The sequence below is a fragment of the Temnothorax americanus genome, unplaced genomic scaffold, assembly GCF_048541705.1.
Source record: "Temnothorax americanus isolate GAGA-0224 unplaced genomic scaffold, ASM4854170v1 Scaffold36, whole genome shotgun sequence".
Taxonomy (NCBI): domain Eukaryota; kingdom Metazoa; phylum Arthropoda; class Insecta; order Hymenoptera; family Formicidae; genus Temnothorax; species Temnothorax americanus.
In genome coordinates this window covers 1,833,677-1,860,996 of record NW_027509505.1, presented here as the reverse complement: position 1 = coordinate 1,860,996, position 27,320 = coordinate 1,833,677, and the positions used below count along the sequence as shown (strand labels likewise).

The following is a 27,320-nucleotide window of genomic DNA, read 5'->3' as shown; positions in this document are numbered from 1 at the left end:
TAAGCGAACAACGATATTGTAGCGCGGTATATTATAAAACGTGAAAATATATAATAATTGTGCCACGTGGTCTGGTGTAGACGCAGCAGCCGTAGAACGTAAAACCGCGTTGTCGCGTGTCGTCATGCCAAAGCAGTCGAGGCGCGGTACTTAGTGACTGCTCGTTCCGGTTCCGGAACCGGAACACGTGTCGCCGCGCCGCGCGCCGGCTGGTAGTGGTCGCGTGTGTCATATCATTAACCGACAAACGCGACGACGATATGATATTACTCGGTATTATAGAAGAGACGTCGTTTTCAAGAAAGAGAATGGTTATACGTATAATGTAAAATGTATTATGTGTGTGATAAAATATTAACTTGTGACACTTGTCTTCGTTGGAACGAGCCTGCGTGAGAAACCTCTATACGGACAAAAATTCATAATATGTATATATAATTCTTATAAAATCATCCTATATATCGTAGTATTGTGACCGTGCGTTTATACAAGTAGGTACATGCACGGATACACGTACGTTGGACACGTCAGACAGTTGTCGCTTTAATAATAAACGTTATATAATACACATAAAAAATTAACTCCTTAGCGATAATCGTCGCTGTACAACAGACGCGAAAGATTAGAGGATAAAGAATATATAAAGATATCGCAAGCGCGTGTCTTGGCGGATGGTTAAGAGTCGCACATATACTCTCTTTAGCTTATACAGTCTCTTTTTTCCCTTTCCTCCCCTTTTCTCTCGGGCACGAAGGGACGTCGCTTCTGCGCGCCGTAGTACGCGCTTTTAAATTAGCACGCCGGAACTCATTCCCAGAGTACTAAGTAACGCGTCTCTTGCAAAGATTACGGAAGCCGGGTACATCGTTTCGAAGATTAGGAAGGAGCGCGCGTCCTTATTATCGAAGATAAAACTGCGAGATCAACGCGTCGTGCTGGATAAGAAAATATAGTTTCTTTGAAATGCGACGTAAGTACAAATAATATTTACGTTTTATTACAATCAAAAATTGGACGAAAACACACACACAAGAGTTGTTTCCTTTTAACTTTTTTAAAGCAGCACGTTCTCTGACAGCAAGCGACGCTTATACTTACTTACAACTAGGAGATGTAAACTGCGTGTTAACCTTAGCTAAGCCACACTTATTTTCGAGTCCTTACGTCGCCACACTCCGGTCCGTGAAACCGCTTGCGTTTGTCGCTTTGTCGTATTTTTATTCTACGTAATATTTTTAAATTTTATGTAACGTAGAACGAAATACAGACGTTGAATGAGATGTTTAAGATAATATCAGAGGTCAAGAAAATACGTTGAGTTTAAAAACCAGAACTTGATATAAAGAAAGTAGAAAATTATGTTATTATATATGAAACCTAGAAAATCGAAAAATGTTCAGCGGCCGACACTGTGGACCGCGGAGTGTGGCGAGCTAGGATTAAAGTGAAGAGAGAAAGAAATGACGAGGCGAGCACAAAAAAAAACAAAAGAACGATAAACGTTCTAAAATATTCGAAACTCAAACGTTACGGCGTCGATAAGTTTTATTAACACGAACTATGTTTTATTGTTAACGTCTTTCCTTTTTTGTTTTTTCTTTTTTTTCGACTTAATATATCTTTTAAAAATATTTTTTGAAAAAACGAAAAGAAAGTAGAAATATTCACGTAGGGAGATCAATACTCACGTCTCTATCGCGAAAAAACATTTACGGTACAGTTTAAATGAATATATGCGCGTATAACGTTATAAATATAAATGATATGCTCATATATTTTCTATGTGGCTCGCCGTATAAAAGACGGAAAAAGGTGAAAGAACCAAAATGATAAAAGAGTAAAAGAATGAAATAGCGAACGAATGAAACTTGGACCGTGCGTCGATAAACGAAGGACTTCTCTCGAGAACGCCTGCTGAAAGAGACGCCAGCTTTCGTAAATTAAAACTTGAGCGCTTGCAAGCTTTTTACGATGACATTGCGTTGCTCTGGTTCCGTCTGCAGTTACGTACGTACGACGCATACTAAAGACAACTTGCGTCCGCGTTTACGTTACGCACCTCGCGTGCGTGTACGAGCGTGTGAAACGCATTGGCGCGTCATAAACAGTATACAACATCAGTTACAATGTCGTCATACGTGAAAAACTATATAGATAAAGGAGTACTCGGTTGCCAAGTTGTATTATTATAACGCATGCGTATATATTATTGCGTTGTTACATATTAACGTTTATGACGCGTATGATTGCGTATAGTGGAGAGAGAGAGAGAGAGAGAGAGAGAGAGAGAGAGAGAGAGAGAGAGAGAGAGAGAGAGATGCGTCGTATAATATATAATAAAAGAAAGAATATATTATATGCTAAAAAGAAGGAGTATAGAACGATGCGCGTGTGAGAGTTTAATATGCAGAGTTCGGAATATTTGTCCTATGCTTCCAGGATCACTATCTTGAAGCACCGCCACGAGAGGGGTACTTTCTCCGAATAATGGGAGACGGCGAGTTGCCGCAGCTTCCAACACGGTGACTTGCGTCTGTAGGAATGACTATTACGTTAGCATTATTGACGGTCGATATTATTGATTTCGAGTATCCAAGAGCTTTGTCTAATAGTTCCGAAGTGGCATATTCGTGAACCAAGAGCCTCGTGATGGATGATCCGTTTGGATAGCAACCGTTTGACAGTCGCGCCGAGCTCCGAGCACGCATCTCGTACTTCAAAAGTTCAAAGCGTACGCGACGTGAGAACGTGCGAAGGAGTCGAGTCGCGATATTCTGTCCGAATATATACGCGTCAATAATTTTTAGGTGAATGAAATGAAATGAAAAGAGAAAATACGTGACTGCTTTTCGTCATAGTGTCGTTATTTTCAATTATTTTTTAAGTTATTTCAAATATTTCGGAAAATGGTTAGAAAATTTTCCTCAGGAATCTCATATCGTAATTTTCTCTTTCTCACGGAGTGTATTTCTTACGAAAGAACTTTATCCTCTACAGTGTATGCGAAGAGGATAATTACATGTCAGAAAGAAGAAAACACCTTGACTCTCTCGGTTTATCTTTTAAAGATTAAGCGTATGTCGGCGGATAAAGAGAAACTAGTGCGTAATGGTGATTACGTTATCAATGGTATTTACTGGTAAACCAACATGGACAACTACAAAATTCGCAGCCGACGATAAATCAAGAGAACGCAACACTGAAACGTTAATGAGATATAATCCTTCTACGTAAGAGTACCTCCCTACGTAAGCAGAACATATCTCACGTTAGAATTAGGCGCTCACTTGATGTTTCGCTTAATGTGAAGACGTTTATCGTTCCGACGAGTTTCCAGTGATTTTATCCAATGGAACGTTGTCCTTTCTCGAATCCATAATCTTAATCTCTTTTAACGTTACTATACTTTTAGTAAGCAAGAATGTGAAAAGAACACAATACAAATTTAATTTTGGCGAAATTAAAAGAATGAAAGATGTACGTGATATGTTATTTATATACTGATGACAAAGATTCAATATCTTGAATACTCATCTTTTTGTAGTTCGTCAAGACAACGAAAACTTGTATTAGACTTCGTATCTTTTATTTTTAGTCTATTACGAGATAGATAGATAGAGAGAGAGAGAGAGAGAGAGACAGAGAAAATAAATAGATTTAAGATATAGACGTATGTACGTATACGGTTTACTCTATAGCAACTCGTGAAAAAGTTTTGCCGTCGTCCATCTCGTATACTCTGGAAAACAGTTTCAACAATATTAAACTCTCGATGAACTTGGTAAGAAAAAGATCTATCGAGTCTTCTTCTTGGACTTACCGACGTTATACGCGAGAAGTACCGCCCAAATAACATTCGAAACGCGCGTTTTGTGCGAAACGTTCTTGTGAGAATGTCAACTAGCGCGTTTGGACATGGTGCTGTCTGGGATCCTACTCATTTTCGTCTATTTATCGTGCTCTATACTCTTTGAAATACACGTATAGTTACATGTCGTTCTCATCGTATCTTAGCTTTTTATTGGTTCATCACGATTGCAAGCGTGTACATTAGAAAGTCTTTACCACTCTTGTTGATAAATAAATACGTATAAATAAGTGTATATATATATACTATACATACGTGTGTAAATGGATGTATAAACTTTTTCTTTAAGCGCAACGTTTTGTTACGATAAAAACATTTTGAGGTACTACAATATTACAGAATTTTAGAGGACGTCTTTCTTTTCGTTTTCTAGATACACTCAGATAGATCTTCTCGAATCCGAGATATCTCAGTGAGAAGAATAACGCTCTACGAGGGTTCGACGCGGTGATCGGATATGGCCTTGTTCCCTACGAACGGCACAAAGCCGCTGGTCGGCGGCAATTATGTGTTGAATGTTTTGAACTACATTAATGAACTAAACGAGTCGCTCAGCGCCGAGCAGCTCAAGTGTATCGAACGTGAATATCAGGAACGCGAAAACCAGAAGCAGGAACAGCAAGAATGTGAAGTAAGCTGGGACACCATACTGTGCTGGCCCCGGACACTTTCCGGCACCTTGGCTACTATCCCCTGCTTCGACGAGCTCAACGGAATACCTTACGACAACACTCGTGAGTACGCGCTTTATTTACAATGTTTATCATCTTTACCAAGTTTATACGCGGCAGCAAAACGAAGCATAATTAATAGCAAAATATCCATCTCTACGTCTATTCTAGAAATAGCGACCGTGGCTTGATTACGACACTAACGTTAGAAACAAACTGAAAAACTGCCAAGTTACGAGAAAACGTTTTTCGCTAGTATAGTAAGCGCGATATACCCGCGTGTTCGCAAATAAAAATAAAATTAAAACGTTATTTGAATCGTGCTATATACACTGTCTTGCGGAGATCTCGTGTTTGTATACACTCTACCGGCAGGACGGCCTGGACATAATACCTATACATGTATCATATATGTCATATACATATCAAAATGTCCAGGCCGTCCTGCCGGTCAGTGTACATACGAGACGACGCGTGTTTTCATCATGCGTCAAAAGGTACGACATCAAGTAGAACCGATATTGTTTATTTAAATGGAACTCTCATTCGAACGTTGTCAAAACCGCGAATATCGATTTATTTTATCCATGTTTTCAAATGCAAATTTACGTGTACGCGAACGTGTTACACACGTTAATTCTACAGACGGCATTTTGTTAAAATTTCCGAGAATATCGCAACAATGTTGAACCTATGTTTAGATGACAGATTATGATCTTGTTCTGGTTACGATAGAGCTCAGCTCTCTCACGTTGATCCAAGCTCATTAGTAAGTCAGCTACGACAGCAGAGAGAGAGAGAAAGAGAGAGAGAGAGAGAGAGAGAGAGAGGGGGAAGAGAGAGGGAGGGAGGGAGGGTGGGAGGAAGAAAGAATTTGCATGGCAATAATCTCAATCCAGATTGGGTCGAAATAAGCTTGTATTGGCAAAGTTTAACTCACGTAAAGTTTTCGAAGCCGAAAAAGTATTATTTTCATTTTATATTATATATAACTTGACTATAAAACACACACACACACACACACATTATATATAATGTGACTTGAATAAACCACGAAATAGGGTAACAAAATTCTTTTTTCATAATACACACACACACACATAGTGTAAAATCTATTATAGAAATAAGAAAAGAATATTCTACTCGTTTATTTATAAATGTTTTACATATTTTTTCTTTTATTTTTTAAATTTAAAACTTTTTTATTTAACGATTAAAATTTATACGTGTGTTTAAACTTGAAACATTTCTTATAAAACAGTAAGTATTTATGGTTGTAAGTATAATAATAAAAGTGTTAAACGTATATGTTTTCTTGACTTTATCAAGCCATAACGTTCAGCATTTTTTATCATTATATTCTTTGACTTTAGATTGTTTTAAGACTTTTAACAGATATCTTTTTAACGCTCGTTTAGCCGTAGTTATCTGGATAGTTATCTGGAAAGAGCATGACCGAAAATAAAAAGAGGGATAGAAAGGGAGTGTCACCGTACGACCGTCGTAAAATACAAAAGTTTTTCTCTCTTTTCTCATTCTCTTGCGTACGCGTGAAAAGAGAACCGTAAGGTCGATAGCGCGACGGTCAAGACTCGAGACAAAGTTTTACGTTGATTTTGGCTTCAACCAATCAAGCGAGAGCGCGCTAAAGTTTGCTCTTTTGAGATTGATCTTTAAATTTTAAACGATGGACGTTTATCGATCTCGCGGACGTGATTTTTTTAATATCTATTTAATATGTGCACGGTATACACACACACACACACACACACACACACACACACACACGAATCTATTTAAGTAAAATTTAAGTCAAACAGATATATTTCAAAGAACAAACTATACACTTTTGCTTTGTCTGTCTGAATATCTTATCTAACTAGCATACTTTAAATTATACGTATCTAAACTAAAATACGTTGATCTAATGGTGTAATATAGTGCCTTCTTAGACTACACGAGCGTCGTCCCAAAAATGACAAAAGAGAGCAGCGTAATAACACGCATATGAACAAGTTGTGATCTCGATTTATTCTTTATTTAATAATGTAAAAGTCGAATAATAAATACTCTGTGAACACAAATCGTGGAAATCAGATGTATATATATAATATGGAACTGTGCCTAATATCGCCCTTGTTATTCCTACGTTCTGTTACATGTTGCATTCTGTCAGTAAGCAGTGGAAGTTGTTGAACAACGTTCTTTTAGACGATCTTTTGTTTTATTTCAGTCAGAATTATATGATATAAAAAGTAGCAGTTTATATAGCGTCAACGACAATCGAAATTTCGCAAGAGGTATCTTCCGTTATTAATACAGCAAAAAGATATGCATCAAGAACGACGTTCTGCATGCATGAAAACATGTGTGATCGTGTGTCTACGTTTATTCCTAAATAGATTAGAGATCGTTGTTGCTACGTGCCCGTACTGTGATGCTTTACGCGGTTATGTTTCTTCCTTGTAGTATTCCTACGTCTGCCCTCTAGGAATGTTCATTATATCACCCATTTTTCTTAACTGGTCTGTTTCTAATACCTCTGACGATCGCCCTCAGTCTCCCGTCCACGGAGTGGGCAAGATCTTTTTCCGAGAGTAACGCGGCCCAGGCGGGATGCTGACCATCGTACTCCGTCCTATAGTCTGTGAAATCCCATGGGCTTTCTTAATCGTTAAAAGCGGATATCTTTACCAACCCTATTTTGAGTTGTTTCTATTTCCAGCATATATTGTGTGTCATACGTGTATTTTTAATAAAAATATGTAAGGGTGCGATATAAAGAACACTTTTTTTCGATGTCGTCAAATATTACTTTTTGTTTTCTTTTAGAAAAGATAGTCAAAGTAAATTTTGAACACATTTATGCCATGGAGATCATATTACGATAATCCTAGAATAAAATGATTTAGTTATATTCTTATATAGGAGTTTTTAGTCAAACGTTTAGTTTTTAAAAATAGGGTACACTATAGGGGGTATATTAGGTACACGTCCTCTATTTTTGATCATTTTGTTGTGAGAGCGAATCTTTTTTAACACGTTATTCAGATTGTATTAAATATATAATTTATATTCATGCAGTTTATACGTATATGACACGTTATATACGTAAATCATACGAACGTTACGCAAAATTATACGCACGAGCGTATTTGCATTTTATTTGAGTACGTTGCATTTTACATTCAAATAGTATGGGGTCATCCTGTAATCTCAAGCGCGTACGCGTTACACGTATATGAATGTCTTTTTTTAATCTCTTTAATCCACTTAATTTGAATAATATTTATTTTATAAATAATATTTATAATTTAAATAATTCATATATTTTGTTGTATGTCCGAGCGTATTAAGTTTGAAAGCACGACGTGGAAACCTGTATTTTTGCAAAGAATACGTTACTTTTTTTTTTTTTTTTTACTAAAATTGAGACTATACGGATTGAAAAATTTTACGATTGACGATCGTAAATTATGTATTGTATAATTATTGAACGTGTTTACGTCTTGTCGCGAGCGATCGCGGTCAACCGAAACTCGATTTGATGCGACCACGACTAGAAATACGAACGTCACGCTGGGAAAATTCGGAACGAAAACGTTTGGAATGTAACTCTGATAACTCAAAAATCTGTAACTCTCAATTTTTGTCGTGACAAAGTCAAACGAGCGAGCGAGCGAGAAAGAGAGAGAGAGAGAGAGAGAGAGAGAGAGAGAGAGAGGGAGAGAGAGATAGAAGAAGTAGTTTGTGTCGATTCTCGTGACGTACGTCGCGCGAGATGCCACTCGACAACGGTAATATTATTTTATGCGTTTTCCTTTGATATGTACCTTCTAATATCTATATTATCATTTGAATCTGCGAATATTTATTATCATTTGTATCTTTACGTCTAACGTTACGTACCTTCTTAGCTCGAATGCGTCGCATATCTATCTGAGAAATCTTTCTTTTTGATTAGTTACGCGAAACTTTTCTTTTCGAATGATTTAATATCGCATAACTTCTGATTGATTTTTTAACCCTGATGATCGATATTTAACTATATTATAATATTCATGTACGGTATATATAATGGTTACGACACGTTACACAACTAGATACTTGCATGCGTAAACATCATTTTATTTAAAACACGTTTTTATCGGGCACGATCTAAGATGTTGATTCTGAGTTGAGAGTTAACATTTCACGTATTTTCTTAATAATAATAAAAAAAAACTATTTTTTGTTAGAAGAAACAAAAGACGTTATGTTAGTTTTCGACCAACTACACACACGAATGTGAAAATATTCGTGTAAAATAAAAGATCGAACGTAGGTATGTCACTTTATGATTCTGTGGATTGTCAGAAATGTAATTTAATACGTGATTTATATGTGGATCGCAAAAGGGTTGGTCTACCACCACTGCCGTCGCTCGTGGTCGCTCGAAAAGAGCACGTGATTGTGAGAACCGCCGAAGGTGGTTTTAAAGGTCTCTCTCTCTCTCTCTCTCTCTCTCACCCTCTCTCCCCCTCTCTGATGCCGATATAGAAAGAGGCACTCAAAAACCTCTGCTACGAGTTAAATTAATTAAAACACGGCGCTTTCTCGCGGTTAACGATATCATTCGTGAGAACGAGACTGCATATTCTCTCTCTCTCTCTCTCTCTCTCTCTCTCTCTCTCTCTCTCTCTCTCTCTCTCTCTCTCTCTCTCTCTCCCTCTCTCTTTCCCTCTCCCTCTCCCTCTCTCTCTCTCTTTTTCTCTCTCTCTCTCTCTCTCTCTCTCTCTCTCTCTCTCTCTCTCTCTCTCTCTCTTTCTCTCTCTCTCTCTATCATATATCGTTATTATTATATAATAAAGCTTGAAAAGAGAGGCATGAGAGAACGCGTGAGGATGTTTTTTCATTTTACATCGGAACTCAATATATAAATGGCCACAAAGGAGCATTCGTTCACGGATGGCTTCGATTTGAGCATCGGTATTATACACATATACATATATGTGCCCGTAACGTGTCCTTTACGATGTCTATCCGCTGACGTGGCCTTTTGCTTCTGTCAGGCACGTTGCACCAGAAATCGACGCACATGCACGTGAAAAAGTTCGGAAACATTTATTCGGAGATATTATATTTTTCACACGGCAGTTAACATTGTAAAACGCGCGCGAGAGGTTTATTTTTTTTCTGTATTATACACGTGTCCAACGATACAAATATTAATACGTACTTTTGATACTACGCTTGTAATGACTAAAAATATAGTACAAGAAAAATATTTTTATCTTTGATTTTAATTCGCGTTATAACTTATTTAAGGACTAAAATGATAAAAATGTCCAGACATATAGGTATACGTGTGCGCAGACTGTCCAGGCATTGGTACATTTACCTTATTTGCCAGCTTTGGAAAAATGCCGTGATTCAGAATACGTCATTTAAGCTCGTACTTTCCTCCTTTTCCTTTCTCCTTCCCGTTACGTAGTTGGTCGTGTTTCCCAATTAATCACGTTCGATAACGTGGTAATTACGTGTCACATCCTGCATGCGATGTCGCATGTTTAACATACAAATGTACATACACATGCACGTATATGCAAAAAATAAGAGTATGTATTAGCAACGACATAAATGGCCATGTTTGTTGAAAGACTTGCGAATGTTTATCTATAATATTTACTTTGAACTTTTCTTCCTTTCATCATCATATAGTTCATAATTATATAGTTCACGTATAAAAAAAGTTTAAGTACAGAGGCGTTTCAAACGGTCACACGTTTAGTGTTTACCGAGAAACGCCGTGTGTTATTAACGTTTCGCCGTTAAATTATTTTTTCCTCAATGCATGGTACGAATGTTACCCAATATAAAAATAAAAAAATTCGTAGGTATATATATCTGGTACAACATCATTTTTTACGCTCACCTTTCGTCATCTCTCAATTATGTCGTCGCGAAGTGATTCTGATTTCTGTAATAGTGCATCGACACACTTGCGATGAAAATGGATAAACGTAAGTTTCGCAGTATTTTTAGTACAGTACGGATATCGATCAAGTTTTTTTCATGAACTCGTCCTTAACGTTCACTAACGTTACGTCATTTTGCCTTCATTTAAGACCTCGCCACTACATAACGTACGGTGCAAGCTGAGCGCAAAATGGAAAACAGCTCTGCGTGCTTATTTAAATTAACGCCGTAAACTGTTCCGAGGGAAAAAATGTTTCTCGTTATACCTACATAGTTCCCAAGAGTATGGTCCATTTTCGAGAATATGAGTTTGAAGTTTCCAGTGCCACGATGTTGCTCTCTCGGGTCGAAACATTAGAAAATAGTGTCATATTCTATACTGAAAAGCTCGATAGACCAATCAAATAATAAAAAAAGAAAAAATATATATTTTTGAGAGAGAGAGAGAGAGAGAGAAAGGTCAAATTTTTTAAGTAAAAGTTGATGTTTTTACTTGAACTTTTATTTTTTTACTTGAAAATTTATTATAAGCAACAGATATAACATTTGACGTCAAGGACGAGTACGTCTAATACGTCCTACGTTTAACAACGCGACACAGAGTAAAACATTTATCCCTATTTACGTGCTTTTATTTACCTTTTTATATACTGATATTTGCAGAATATTACCTGACGGCCTCTGTATAAAGCTGGCGATATTAAATGCATGTTACGTTCATGCTTGACGTGACAAAAGAGAATGCCTGAGAACACGTCTTTGTAACACTTACGTTTTAAGGTGGTGACATCAAAAACAAGAATCTTTGATAAGACTGTGTGTGTGTGTGTACGAACTTGCAAAAAAGTAAAAACTGTCTCGTCATATGGTTAACTTTTACGTTTTTTTCTTTGTTTTACTGTTTGTTTTATCGGTTATTTTATTTATTTATTGTTTTTTCGTGCTTTTTTTTTTTTTTTTTTTTGGAGAAAAAATCTACTTCAATAAATACGGAGTAGAACGTGGGGCGGCAGTGTGGTCTAGAGTGGTAGAGAGAAACCAGGTTCGAGTCCACTTGAGCACGTAAACGTGGACGTTATTTTCGAGAAAGCTGCGCCTTCCGTGCAAGAAAGGCTCTTGTGCGGAGCAAACTGCGGGCACCGTCTTTCGGGAAGAGACGTTTAAGCCGTGTTGGTCCAAAGGGTTAAGTGAGAGGAGAATGGTGATGGATAAGACGTGTAACCCTACGGGGATCGCGTAAAAAACTTTTATAAATAAAAATAATGAGTAAAAACTCTTTTTTAACACTTGATTATTTGCATACAGAGGGTTTTTGTAATTTCTTCTTTGCATCTGTAATATCTATTTTTTGTTGGCTGTCACGTTTATACACGTTTATCTATTTTCGTTATTATTATTGCTATTACTGTTACTACGACACTACTACTATTACTACGTGTTATTATTAATTAGTATACTATTGTGTGTGTATATATATAAATATGAAAAAAAATATATATATTTATTTGTCACAAAACTACGTCAACGTAAACTTAGTATTTACTTGGTGTAGCGTGTGTAGGAGATACGACAAAAGATAGGTATATAGGATTGATGTCTCGTTCTAAGCATATTGGGCACGGGTACACCGGGACATTTAGGCCGCGGCCTATACCTCAACGTCAACCTAAAGTCTTACCTGAAGCTAGTTTCGGCCGCCTATCAAATGTTTACAGCAGGCGGCCTAAATACGTTAGGTCGACGTTGAGGTACCTATAGGCCGCGGCCTAACGTCAGGGTGTAAACCTAGCCATAGTCACGTCCTTTTTGCGACTATAAGTTGCATTTACAACTTAGTTCGACAGTTTATTGCAGTTTTTCTTTTGAGGATTGATCGCTTTGAGGCAGATATACGATATTTACGATTGCATGGCCGATAAGCTGCATCGACCGACTGCGGCAGCGGCGTACAATGGGCGTGGTACGTAATGCAACGTATCGTTTATGAATATTTATTATTCAATCAGTGAAAAAGCCGTCAAACACGACATAGTTATTTTGCTGGTTACTTTTACTACAAGATCGACAGCAATATTTTGTACACGTTATAAATAGATGGGGATGAATACTGTTCACTTTGGAGAAGAATGATAAACACAAATTTATATACGATTTTATTAATATAATGCTTATTCATATAAGAGGACATAAGAATAGAAGGCGAATTAAGAATGATAATAAAAGCTAAAAAGACCTCTGACTAGTCTAGAGTTGACTCTCTCTCTCTCTCTCTCTCTCTCTCTCTCTCTCTCTCTCTCTCTCTCTCTCTCTCTCTCTTTCTCTCTAGCGGAATACTAGATCTCCGACCGCGATGTCCTTAACCTTTCGCTCTGCCGTACTGAATTCTTTAAGCGATCTTTTTGTTTCTCTGCTGCCGAGCTGTGGACGTCTCTCCCTTCCGACATTCGCAACGCGACGTGTCGCGGCTCTTTCAAGGCGAAATTATATAAATTCCTGTTCTCATTTTTAGGTGTATGAGATTTCTGTCGATAGACCTGAGCGTATCTTGAGATTCGTGTGTATAAACTATCTTTTGCCCTACGGCTCTTGTAAATCATTTTTTATAGCTATGGCTATTTTTTTCAGTTGTAAACGCTAAGTTACTGTGGTACGACGTCCTATTTAGTATCTGTATTTTCTTTACTTACTTTACTCTTATATCTTTCATTTGTAGTTATTTTTTTTATATATATGAATGCACGCGAATGTTTTATATTTTATTCGACACTCTTTTTGTAACTTAGTTTCGACGCTTTAGGGGATGTAGTCCCAGAGCGTCTAATAAATGGTGCGTCTGATTCTGATTTTCTCTCTCTCTGCCTCCTTCCCTCTCTCTGGAAACATAAATACATATTTATTACATCAACAATTTTTATTTAAATACAATATTTATTTGTGAAACATTAAGTCTCCTTTTTAAGTAAAAAGATTCATATCTTGATTGCAAATCAACGTTTAATTTGTTGGAAAAGAAACTCATTTCTCGCATCACTCATCTATACGAGCTATCCTCGCGCAGCACTATGCGTAAACGTGTGCATGTGTACGTCTCGGCGCTTGATGAGATTTATGCGGTAACACGTACATGGCGCTTACACGTAATGCGGAGTGGATAGTTCTCTCTTTCTTTCTTTCTTTCTCCTTATTTGTTATAATACCTATCACTCGCAAACGTGCTCGTGTTTGCCTAGAGGGAATATTTATTACGGCGCGGTGTAATAATGTTACCCGGTGTTCAGTATATATAGGAGAATGTGCGCGGGGCATAACGTTCTGCGACATTTGCGAACATTTGTGGTATGCCGAGAGTAGCGTGGCAGTGAAAATCGATGCGTTATTATCAGATGTAACTCTATTATCGATAGTTAGTTAAGTATCACGGTGGAGATCGGGGAACTTGGTCGCTTCACGAGCGCACGTTCCGCGAACGATGTTTATGTCGATGCGTAAGTAGGGGAGACCGGGGCTAGTTGGTAACTATTGTAAAAGTGACAAAAGATAATACTGCATAAAAAATATAGTATTTCCACAAAAACATTGCGATAATATTTCAATTAGTTATTTTAAGCTGAATAGCGTATTTTCACAAACAAACAAAATATATATATATTAGTTTTGCATAGCTGAAAGTAAAATTAATCAGTATATATTAAATGTTATATTTATAAATCTGGTCATTATATCATAATTCTAACTATTTATTTAAAATCTTTAGGGGAGACACCGGGGTTGGGTAGGCCAGTATTTCAGTTTTTGATTTTTAATAAAATACATAAAAGAAATATCATTTTTGCGTTTACAGGCGGTAAGACATATATTTGGCTATTAAATTAAATTTTTTAAGGTACCTTTTTTTGATGATAATAATTAATATACGTGAATATTTTCCGTATTACTTTTTCTAACGCTAGTTAACCACGTCCATGGTCGCAGGTTGGTTGACTAACGGTATGGGGCAGGTTGACTATAGGTGTACGTAGTCGAAAAATCGTTGTATATATGTATTTGCAGTTGCAGCTTTACGTCAGCGGTAACAGTGTAGTACAGTGTGAATAGGAAAGACGTTTTTTATTATAAATTTTTAATTATTTTTGATGATACAAGTTATATTTTAAAATTAAATGTGAAATGTATATATGAATAAACTGAACAATTTTTTTAACAAATAAAAGATAAATTCACGTTTATAATTAAAAAAAAATATTTCTAAATAGTTTAAATATTACATCCTTCCTTATAACAAAAGTCAGTCTAATCATTATTCATTATACTAATGACTAGTATCTTTGGTAAAATAGGTACAACGTAAATTATGTAATAGAAAATGTAATTGAAAATTAAATGTTGGGCGTATTATAAAAAAATTGACATTTTTTTTTAATTAAATTTAGAACAATAATAATTTTTAATATTCCTACGTATTGATTATATATAAAAATCATTTTTTTTTTAAACAAAATAACGTCTGACACGTTCTCTACATTAAAAACAAAAACATTATGTAGAAAAAGATGGTTCTTAAGTCAATCATTATTTTCGTCCGATACATGGACACGTTTTACATTCATATAGGAAAATAAATTAACCTAGTTAATCAACCTGCCCCGAACAATCATTTTTATTTCAATCTTTTACTTAATCTTTAAATATTTATGGATCTAAACACAAAGTTGATTCCACGCACTTGTCTAATAAACAAACTCTAAAATAATGCTATGACATTTATTTTTTCGTAGCTACATAAAGTGTGAAAACAAAAAATCTCTGAGAAAAAAAATTTACTTTTGTAGTCAACTTTTCAATAAACACCTGCCATTTTGTAACAACATATGTGACCGTGGCGCCGCCGTTAGCGCACGTGAAGGGAAAGGAATGCTTGTTTCTACAATAAATTTTGGCGCGATCGCGGGCGCACATTCGTGTAAAGTTACGTAACGCCGCGGTTAGTTTACCTACCCCTATGGCCTACCAACCCCGGTCTTCCCTACTTTAAACTTAATAACTTCCAGTTGTGTTAAAATGTCTTAAAACATTTTTTTGCTTAAGCAATAATCCAGATATCTAAATATATGGTAGGTCGGGGCTGCGTGTGACAAGGTGTAGGGTTGTTTGACCTGCTTTCTACTTATAATTTTGACCACGTTCGTTGATGTAACACGTAACCTTCGCGCAATAGCGGCAGATATTTTTAACCCGCCAGTATTGTAACAAAACTTACCTCACATATGGGGCTAGTTGTTACAAATGTAGTCGCTTTATAATTTCCATTGGTGCAACAAAATTAATTATACTATTTAGTTTAAAAAAAAATATTTTTGTGTTGTATAAACATGCAACTATTCAAAATTTATTTTACGGCTTGTATTCCATTTATTACATTTCATTATATATTATTTATTATCCATTATTATCCATTATATTTATTGTATGCCATTTATTACATAAAAAAAGAACATAAAAAATTTGTACCATCAACTATCCCCGGTCTTCCCTATTCGTGCACGTCAAACTTGAAAATGTGAACCCTGAGAAATGTGATTCAATTAAACTCATCAGTTTTTAGTGCGTTATTACACGCGTGATAGAAACTTTGCTGAATGGACTTTCATGAGATCAGAATATTATTTGCACGGAGATACTTTTCATTTTATATTTCGTTAGAAAGGTATTTTGAGAAAGTTGAAGGAAGACTGTTTGAAAAGAAACTTGATTCTCGCATCACTCATCTATAATAGCTATCTTCGCGCAGCACTATGCGTAAACGCGTGCACGTGTACGTCTCGCGCTTGATGAGCGTTATTTGCGAAAACTTTAAACACCAACGATGCGGATTTATGCGGTAACTGGCGCTTACACGTACGGCGAAGTGGATGGTTCTCTCTTTTTTACTTTCTCTCTCACGCTCATTTGATGTGGAAGAAAAAAGAAAAAGAAAAGACAGAGTGCTCCAAGGTATGGTCCGTGTAAAGTGCTGCCAACAGAGCTCGGATGCAAATATTCATTTCACGCATTCGAGTCGGGAGATGGAAGAGAAAGACAAATAAACAGGATGGGAGAAGTGACGCGCGAGGACGTACATATGTGAGGAGTAGAGGAGTATTATTCGTGCAGCTGCTTCCGTCGCATTGCATTTTCCTGCAGTAATGGATGAATCATTTAATGCAAAAGCACAACAAGCTTAGTCATTTTGATTAATTATCCTAAAGTAGCGAGAGAGAGAAAGAGAGAGAGAGAGAGAGAGATATGTATGATTCCTTTTGCAAAAATTATAAGAAATTTTTTTCATGGTTATTTGATCGATAAAAATGCACGTGCTGCATCTATAACGTTAACATTGACAAGATAGACGTTTAAAGAACGCTGATCTTCAATCGCGTGAAGAGACAACGTATAGAGACACCGTGCGCTCTGCAACTTGTTTACTTTTAACGTTTAACCTAATTTACGATTTATTTATTTGTAAAAAGAATGTGCGTTCTCACATTACTCTTTAGGCTTATACTCTAAAGGTTTTTGTTTTATTTCGTTTTTCTCGCGGAAACTGTTTTTTGCATGCCTCTTTGTTTATTACCTACTTCGTCGCAAGCATTAACGTGCTATAAATCCTTCCAAGAAGAGATGTGAGGATATCACGGGCCAGGCAACGTACGATAGATGCGATAGATTCTTTTGGACTACACGTTACTTTGTAGATTTTACTTGTGTGACGAAAAAATGTGAGGAAAGATCATCTTAAATCGCCGCTTTCTAACGTCTTAACATTATACATATGTATATCTGTATATAGACAAACTGAAAGCGAACGTTACTTGAACGTATTTGAAGACGATGATATCATCTCTACGTTTTTCTTAACCGCTTTTAATTTAAAAACTCGTGGTCACTCTCGTCACATCCTCTCGCCAAGTATAAAGGGGCTCCATTTTTAAGAGATTTTCAAGTATTGTTTAAATAAAAGCGAGGACGCGCGCGCGTTGAAAAAGACGCGGAAGAGGCGGAACCCGCGGAACAGATCGCTAATTAAAAGTTGGAGCGACAGACGTTTAATCGAGTTTCAACGTCGTCAAAGTGTCACCGTACCACAGACGTATAGTCTAAAAGGAACGCGTCGATATTTGTTAGCGAGGCGAACATGAGAAGCGAGGGAGTGGCGAGCGGATACTAACCTGTGGCGTAAGCGCGCGCGTGCTATTACGGAACTTGTAATTAAATCGCAGACTTGGCTAATGACACATCTAGCGGAGAACCATGCGAGAAGTCTCACTTGTATACATTTCATTCGTAAGTCCGATTATTTATTATCACCCTGATCGATAATAATATGTGTTCTATTGATGAAATTTTTTCGAAAAAGGCAAAAACATTTAATTTGGTGTAAATAAATGACTATAATGTTGCGCTTTCTACACATTATTCTCGTACGTACTGTGTTAGTTGTTGTGCGATACGTTTGAAATCTTGGAAGTTTAAAACAATGTGCAGAATATTTTGTAATCCAAGTTTATTCCTCGCTGGAAAAGAGGTGATGTGGTTCTATTTCTGCGAAACGTAATCCAATAATATAATAAATAAAATTATTATTTCAAGAGAAATATTTACACACACACACACACACACACACACACACACACACACATTTTTCAGTTTTATTTGTTTTCCTTTTTGCATAGAGCACGTTTCTCGCGTGATTTAGTTATATCATGCGTGGTTGGATACTCGATATTTTTCGAAGCGTTTGCGAAGAGCATCTGCTCTGATTTATTCATGCTCCACATTATTGATTATCGACGTGTGTCAACACCTGGTAAGCATCTCTCACAGGTATATCTTAGCGACGGTGCGTATGGAAACGTTAGAATAAATGATGGCGATTAAATGAAGAGTAGCGTGGCAAATTCGCGCGTGCTCCTGGGAACGTAAGAAGGGTACGAGCCAGGGAGAAGCCATTGAAAAATAACACGCTCCTCGAGTGTTTATATCGGCAGGCTTTTTATTATTGACGAAAAATATTTGCGAAATATTCGCTTATACATTCGAACATTCGCTTACATTTGTAATCTTTATCTACCGTGCAAGCATAAATTTTATTGTTTTCGTGGTGAATATTTAGAGATACAAAACGTTTAAAATTTTATTTTGTTTAAAATTTTTGTTACTCACGAATACATTTACATAGATATCATACAGTTTTATTATTTACGCTTGTAAACAAATAAATGCGAGTATTATAACGATGTTTGATGGCGTCGCGGGGCGATTCCATATTAAGAATGTATATATAATACATGTCTTTTTTTTCTAAACTTGAAATATTCAAGTATAGATTATTGTATCATGATTCGATGACACGTACAAGTATTTTCATTGTATTTTGCCCAAATATACAAGCACGTATTCACGTACTGCAAAGCACGTACAGTTATTACTCACAACAGAGAGTTCCTCGGTTGCAGTTATATCCTTAGGGAGCTAACCATGCGCGTGCGTGCGATCATTACCGGTACAACGTCTACGTATTACGTCTGCAGGTTTATTTATCTTTGCGCATATATCACGAGGGTTCCGTTGTCAATACACATGATATTATATGAAAATATAAACTATATTTTTTTCTAACGTTCCACTAAATACATACAAATAGTAAGTATATATGAATAGTGTACTTGTTTTTTTACGAGTTTCTCTTTTTTTTAATTAAAGAAACGTCTGCCCTACGTAACGTTACAATATAACCTGTTAACATAATAATAATAATATTATAATTATAATTCATAAAGCGTATACTCGTACAGTTTAAAGTAATATTATACACACACATATAAAAAATAAAATAAATATAATATTAGTACGTTTTTGACTCGGTACTTAAAAACAATTTTGAAATTTTGAAATACTATCTTGTTAAAGCAAACTCCACTCAAAAGTACCTAAAAAATAAAAATTTTTTTATTATAATTTCAAACATTGTAATAATTGCGTTTAAATATTTTTATAAGAAAGAAATAAACTCCAAATTAGAAGAGAAGAACATGGTTAATCTCGGAGAAAGATATCTGTTCGAGAGAGAGAGAGAGAGAGAGAGAGAGAGAGAGAGAGAAAGAGAGAGAGAGAGATTTGTTATATATAATTTATATATTATTATCCTTATACAATTTTGAAATAAATACGTGCAAACATGCTATCGTATATATCTCTCGTGCATGCATGGCATTTATTTAAAACCTTACTTTTTAAAAGATATATATTTATATCAATAGTGCACGTTACAGTTGCGAGCGCACGCACGCACGCACGCACGCTCGCTCATGTGGAGACGTTAGTATTATATTATATACTGATTAAAACTATGACAAAGTTATCTCGCCACAACGTAATAGTTTACGTTATAAGAACTCCCAGTAAAGTGCATATCATTACGTTCCAAGAATACGTACGAAATGTTATGACGCGTTCCATGACTCTCGCGCCACCCATTATTGTTTGAGCAGCTTTACGCGATAAATGGAAGCGCGCTAACAAGTTTCGCAAACTTACCGCAACGAAGCGTCGTTAGCGAATAGTCGATCATTATTTTAAGGCGAAAAGTTGTTCATCGCCAACCTGCTATTAATAAAACGACGAATGGATCACAGTCAACTCGCACGCGCGACAAGTCGCGCGTTTTAAATAGACGTAAATTTTATCAAAGGAGGATGTCTATAAAAAAGGCCGCGTTCTGTCCAAAAAGGTGTAAGTAAGAGAACGAATGTCTTTCGTAGATTTCGATCACCTGAATACGAAAAAGCTATTAAAAAGTTTTTGATGTATTGCGGGGAACATGTTGAAACGCGAGCCAGGACATATGGTGCATATAACGTCGGACGTGATGTATAGAGCTATCACAAAACCCTGTGAGTTTTGGGTGGCAGAGGAAGGAAGGGAGTTTCGAGTGTGTGTGTGTGTGTGTGTGTGTGTGTGTGTGTGTGTATGGAGGGAGGGCGGGGACTCGGCTGGGTTACATAAAATCGGATTAAAGGGACTACCGCATGCATAGTCAGACAGATGACATCGTTATCGTTGCAGAGCGGGGCGAAAGAGAGTTCGGCACATCTATGTCGCTGTAGGAGAGAAGGTTGTCGGTGTGGGCCTGGATGAGGGGGGAGGGGTATGTAGGTTTACGTAGGTCGGCGTAGTAACTGAGCTCCCTCAGCGTCTTTACTTGATACTTTTTCAATACTGCTGCACACAAGTGAACAGCAAAAAGACTAAACTTGATTTATTTTTTATTACTTGTATTAATATTATATTATCATTTTATACTATTCAATAAAATGGCTAAACCGCGTTAATCTCTCCGTAGATATATAAACGCTACCCTATTACATAATAGAAACGCTGATTTAACTTTTCCGTAGTCTTTTGCTCTTTTTAATATCGTTCTCCGCTAAACTCGGAATCATGATGAAAACGCGGCGAGATATTACGTTACATTTTTTTGCATTATATATTTTTACTTTTTTATATTTTGTATATTGTTTTCCATGAGTTTAGCCTATATTTTTCTACGTATCACGTCTTTTCTTCTCGTGCGCAGCAGTCTTTTAAACGTTAAAATAGAGGCCTGAAGGAGCCCTACTATAATCTGACCTACGTAAACCTACCTACCTCTTCCCCTCATCCTGCAGGGCCACACATACAATCTTCTCTCCTACAACGACATATAGATGTGCCGAACTCTCTTTCGCCCCGCTCTGCAACGATAACGATGTCATCTGTCTCACTATGCATGGTAGTCCCTTTAATCCGATTTTATGTAACCCAGCCGAGTCCCCTTCCTCCCCCCATACACACACAGTGGTTTACACTTGCCTTTATACACATTTAAAACACCCTTCCTTCCCCCACCCCCTAAAACTCACAAAGATGCATTTTGTGTGATAGCTTTATACATTAACCAACGTTCTATACCTACATTAAGTTCTTGCTTGATTTTCAAGGTGTACACCCAATACACTATATACAAACTATCAACAGTTTCTTCGTATTCAAGGGGTCAAAATGTACAAAAAAAATACTAGGTATCTCTATTGCTTACATCTTTTTGGGCAGAAATTTTTACATATCTTCTTTTTAATCTTCGCATTATTTAGATTTAGATTTTGCTCTGACTTTACTTAACGAGCAACATTCCATTTTTGGAGAACAAGAATTTAATTGCGAAATAAAGTAATTTTACTAACAAACAATTTTTTTATTAAAAAAATTCGTCACCCTTGATCTAATATGTATGTTGAAAATAATAAAGGAACCACTGTGTCATCTGCGCTATCGCTCAGAGATCTGTCTATGTGTCTATGTATATTAATTACACGTTTATTCTGCGATATAGAAATTATATGTAGCTGCTTTATGAAGCGTTTTTGTACGTACGTTGTCACGTTGTCAACTTGTCTGATGAACCTTTTAAGCATTTGATACGTCAACACAAGTACTTGACGTCGCCGATAGAAAGCGATACATTGATGCTGCTGCTGCTGCTGCTGCTGCTACTGTCGCTTCAGTCGCTTCAGTCGCTTCTGTTACAGTCGCTCGGCTACAATCCGATCGCTTCAGGGACGGACGACCTCTTTTTCCGCGTATCGATTCATTCAGCGTTTTTCCTTGTGGTTGTGAATAATGCAACGCAAGTGACGCGACGATGCACGATCCACGGCCGCTGCAGGATTGTAAAAAAATTTCCGGGGATGCTGGAAATCGTCCCTCGGGTCACTCAAGCGCGTGTGACGTATTCGAATATTTGTATTTGGATAACGACGACGCGCGTTGCGTCGAATTCATTGAAAAACATCGCTACGCAAACGTTTCACGCGCAGAGAAGAGAAAATATTAGTTTCCAATATTCGTTTGCGTGAGATTGGTCGATTTTACTCTCAACGTTAATATTGATGTGTGTTTTTGCATTTAATTACGTAGGTATACCACGCGTAACCACGTATAACGTGTCTACGCTGACTTGGACTCGATCTTTACTTCTTTTGGCGATCGATTTTGTAGATACATATAATACATGTATATATGTAGGTATATACCGTACACGTGTATATGTACGTACACGCACACGTATAAATGTTCTCCTCACGCTGCACACGAGACGTTCGTCTTACTCACAATCAGGGAATAACTTAAAGACTACTATAATAGTTGACTTTGCGAGAGAACGCTCATAGCAACGGTTGCAACGTAGCAACGGAAGCAGCATGCGGCATGCTAACTGCGATCTATTACACTTGCAGAAAACGCCAGTCGCTGGTGTTGGCCGAATGGGACCTGGGATACATACTCCAATTATTCCATGTGCCGCGACGTGCGGTTGTCGACCATCGAGCTCGGTGTAGAAATCACGACTGCGCTATATTTCATCGGCTACAGCCTCTCCTTGTTCACTCTAATAATGGCAGTCTGCATATTTATCTATTACAAGTGAGTCGAATATCGATGATGAGCACGCTGAACGTCTTCCCGTTTAGGTATAACGTTATCTTTCTCAAAGAGAATGGAAAACTACATAATGGAATGCTGCAAAACAAACACAGCCTTTTTCCTGCCTTTTGACACACGTTTAAGAAAAACTTGATTTTCATTGTTAATCTTTTACACGATTACAATTTTTTTACACGGTGTTTTCTATATTTACAAACTTGTTACGTACACTTGAATGAGAACGAGTTAAAGTTTGATGAGACCAAGTTGTAGTTTATACGCAAGTTACGAGAGAGAGAGAGAGAGAGAGAGAGAGAGAGAGAGAGAGAGAGAGAGAAGGAGGAGGAAAGAGGAGGAGGGATAGAGTTATTAATTACGTGTATAAGAAGAGAAAGACAAAAGTCGCAGGATTTTTATACAGTGTTAAATACTATCGGCGGATATTCCTACACTCCTATTCTCGATTTTCAACTTCCTGCGCTCCCGTCGTTTCCAGTACACCTACTGCACGACGCGAGCCGTTTCGGAGCGAACGGTCGAAACGGTATATAAACGGAGTAGGTATACGGATGCTTTGAATTCTATGCGTTGACGTCCGCCCGGTTGTTTCTGTTTGTTACCTACGTGAGCGCACTCCCAGCACCGCGTACTAATCTATTGAAGAGCGACGTGGGCGAGAGGCCACTATAAATTAACCCTCTCTACCTTTACATACCACTCTATGTCACGAAACGATTATAGAGTTTCTCAAGATTTTAATTGCTTTATATTTTTTTCTGTAGAGAGTTACGGTGCCTCAGAAACAACATACATACGAATCTAATGTTCACTTATATCCTGGCTGATTTGACATGGATTTTAACTACTGTGATGCAGGTAATGTATATATACGTAAATCTCATACTTTTATTTATACAGTACATACTTTTAATTTTTCCCCACATAGAATATTTCTTTATTTTTACATAACATTTATTTATTTTGCACGTATGTATACAATACAGGGTGCCCCAAACGTGGACCGACAAACTTTGGGTATTTAAAGGACAGATATACATATAACAAGCATATTTTTGTCGATAAACCCATATCCGCAAATGATTCATTTTGGCACCAGAGTGAATCAAAGATTACGTGTTTATGTCTAGCTAGTTGAAGTACAACATTATTTTCAGGGTATACCCGCTGTATAATATATTTCTTATGTAACGCTCGTAACGTTTGCATGCAATGTTGAAATATTATTCGCGAACTTTCTGGTTAAAACAGTTAACGTTGTGGATATATATTTTAATACGTTATTAACTGCATTTTGTTGTTAAAATCATGTTTCTACTGCGACGTTGTGTTATTTATTTGTAACAAAGTATATTACGTAAACAAGTGCCCTTTGTGATATCTCGACGTGCAAATCGTCGAATGTTCAGTGATGTATATCGAATTGGATTTTCAAATTTTTTCTCTCTCTACCAATTTGAATCTTCATTATTAATAATTTCAATGTATTATACACCGTGCCGTGTAAAATTATTTTAAATTTAATGAAGCGCTGCTCCTGGTCCATCCATCACGCGTTGGAATTCACATTAATTCCATCGCTCTTTGACTGCAAAATTTAATTTATTATAAAGAGCGAGAGAGAATAAATAAGGCGTAGAAAAAAAAAAGAAACGTAAAGATGAATATATGAAACGTTAGTCTCGATCATTGCGATAACTTAAAAAGAACTGTTTATTATTTTTACAATATTATATAACGCACAACGGCAGGCAATCTTGTTTGCAGTGAACGTGATAAAATAATATAAAATTGACTCCAACAAGATCCTTTCCCTTGCGCTAACGGATTCATTAGTAAGATTTCTTAATTTATCGACGACTAACAACCCGCGGTACGTTTGCCAGTAATATTTCACCGTTCTACATGAATATTTTACACGAATCAGTTTAGTTTTTCAACGTCAAAGTAAAGAGTAATGGAAGAAAGGGAAGAGAGGGGAGAGGGGGAGGGGGAACGGGAAGGTGGCACAGACACATTACTCTTTATTTATGGCTAACGAAGGGAGATGAACAGAATGTTAAAAACCTTTCCCATCCTATCGGATCACGTGGCTGTCTCTGGGGCGTGTCCCTGATGAATATCGCCGATCCAAGAAAATCATCGATTGACGACCGTCCCAGCGTGCACGTGATTAAAAGCCGTGCATTTTATAATGCGCTTTTCGTTCTACATCACAAAATCTCCTTAACAAACTCCGAAAGATTACGTGGCAAACAATGGATCCGCGCGTAATCTCGGAATAGTGTTTGTAAATTAATAAGATTAATATTAAAGCTATCCGCCTGTTTGAGCATTCTCTTATTAATACTATCTTTATATTATGATATATTTCCAGGTGTCCATGCAAACGGATATACCAACTTGCGTGATTCTCTTCTCGCTTCTTCATTACTTCCACTTGACAAACTTTTTCTGGATGTTCGTCGAAGGTGAGTTACACGTTTGTAACGTGATAATACGTAATTTAAGAGACACGTACTTTCCCTCTCCCCCGGGCGCGCGCGCGCGTGCCTAGTGCGAAGGATTTGAAATATATGTGTATATTTGAGAAATATGATTACGCGTTTATTACTAATAATAAGTACTATTTCGCACTGTTTATAGGTCTGTATTTGTATCTGTTGGTCGTGAAAACGTTCACTGGCGATAATATCAAGCTGAAGCTCTGCCTAGTGATCGGCTGGGGTGAGTGAGCGAGCGGGAAAGATAGGAGTCGTCGCGAGTCGACAGGACATAAAAAATAATGACGATTAAACAAATAAATAATCAACGTAATAATCAATCTATCCAGGTGTCCCGGTGCTCGTGATAGCCATGTGGGGAATCGCCAAGTCTCTGGATCAGAAAGTCATGAGCCACGTCATGACGCAAGCTAACCAGGTATGAATTTAAACGAGAACGTCTCTGACAGCGAATTTCCACCTTTCCGCGCGAGAAATCTTTCATTTCCCGCGAGCGACAGCCGTAACGATGAGCTGTGATAACGACGGACGGCGCGACGCGGTGTCGAAAACACCGATCGAAATTTCAGTCACGCTCGCCTATTAACGCGCCGCGTGTCCAAATACGTGACAAGGATGGGAAACCCGCGCGGGCAGGGGAGAGGCAGGAATAACATCCACGTAGAAAACACGGGGTGATTTTATATATACGTCGACATATATCACATCGAGCACCTCCCGGCTTCGTTCGGCTCGGGTGGATACTCGATGCGCGTCAAGTCGTTTACTTTTTCGCACTCGCAGGCTCGCTGCTCGCGAAAAGACCTTTCATTGGATCACGCGCGTAACCACCACCTAATGTTGGAAGATCGAAAGATCGCGTGAACATCTTACAGGTCGTCTCACTGAAAGCTACGAAGCTTGTTAACGTCGTTGCTACTTTTATGTAAACGAAGAAATGTCGACTCTCTCTATAATATATATATATAATACGCCCTACAGTTGTCAAGCTGTTTCGGGACTTGCCGAAACTGACGTTGAATGATATATATGAATACGGAGCAGCGCAAAATGAAACACTACAAAAGGCGCCTCATTCCTCGTTTTACTTCTGCAAGCAAGCTTTAGCTAAACTTTACCAATACGTACACGTTTATTTTACACGTTGAACGTTATTACGTACAAAGATATATGTGTAGCATGCAGACGTGAAGATTTGCAAATGTCGTTATGTATCCAGACATGATAAAGCACGGGAAGCCGTTCGTGAAAAAACAGTACATGTTAAGATCTTTCATGCTCACTATATATGAGAGACGCGAGCTCGGACCTACCTTTAGTTTCGTAGTACAAAGTTTACTTGTTGATATCGCGCGACCCTGTACATACATTAATTATGAACACGACTGGCTGGCAGGAAGTGGCGCTCTGGAGGCACTGTCCCTGGATGATACCGCATCCGTACGATTGGTTTTATCAAGCGTCAGCTATAATAGTCATAGTGGTGAACATGGTGTTCCTTTTCATGATTATGCGGGTGAGTGCATCATCGTCGCGCTAAACAGTACGGCTACTCATCGTTTTTGTCTTATCGTTTGGGAAAAATATGTTATTATCGTTCGGAAAGTTATTAGCGGTCTTGTAAAACAGTTTTATAAACGTTTATTTCGTTATAGTAAAAAATGGTGTCTCGCGATCACGTTCCGTGTCAAGCCTTATAAAAATCGAGGGTGCCGAGAACGTAGTCAACTATATAGTATCGATAACCAAATGATCGTGTACTTGTTTGTGGCATATATAGCTGTCGCGTCTACTTGACCCGAG

At 37.4% G+C, this 27,320-nt stretch overlaps 1 protein-coding gene and 1 long non-coding RNA gene across 21 annotated transcripts in view; one reads left to right on the top strand and one right to left on the bottom strand.

Moving 5' to 3' along the window:
- Dh44-r1 (Diuretic hormone 44 receptor 1) overlaps positions 1-27,320 on the top strand; it is a 42,428-nt gene that overhangs the window by 8,753 nt on the left and 6,355 nt on the right. For 9 of the 20 annotated variants that reach the window (XR_013258168.1, XM_077414208.1, XM_077414200.1 and 6 more), the window contains 7 exons: positions 4,242-4,602; positions 22,809-22,995; positions 23,778-23,871; positions 25,391-25,484; positions 25,660-25,740; positions 25,847-25,935; positions 26,914-27,033. Coding sequence is in view for 19 of the 20 variants with exons in the window: in XM_077414208.1 (XP_077270334.1) it covers positions 4,326-4,602; positions 22,809-22,995; positions 23,778-23,871; positions 25,391-25,484; positions 25,660-25,740; positions 25,847-25,935; positions 26,914-27,033 (942 nt within the window). In the remaining variant the exon portion in view is untranslated. Of the gene's footprint in view, positions 1-754; positions 971-3,039; positions 3,249-4,241; positions 4,607-12,351; positions 12,458-22,808; positions 22,996-23,777; positions 23,872-25,390; positions 25,485-25,659; positions 25,741-25,846; positions 25,936-26,913; positions 27,034-27,320 lie in introns of those variants that run through there. The other 11 variants (XM_077414205.1, XM_077414202.1, XM_077414203.1 and 8 more) reach the window with 7 other exon arrangements.
- On the bottom strand, positions 19,165-22,295 carry LOC143901736 (uncharacterized). Its single transcript, XR_013258170.1, has 3 exons — positions 21,946-22,295; positions 19,353-20,139; positions 19,165-19,269 (listed from the first exon to the last, which is right to left on the bottom strand). It is a non-coding gene; the product is annotated as an uncharacterized LOC143901736 (long non-coding RNA).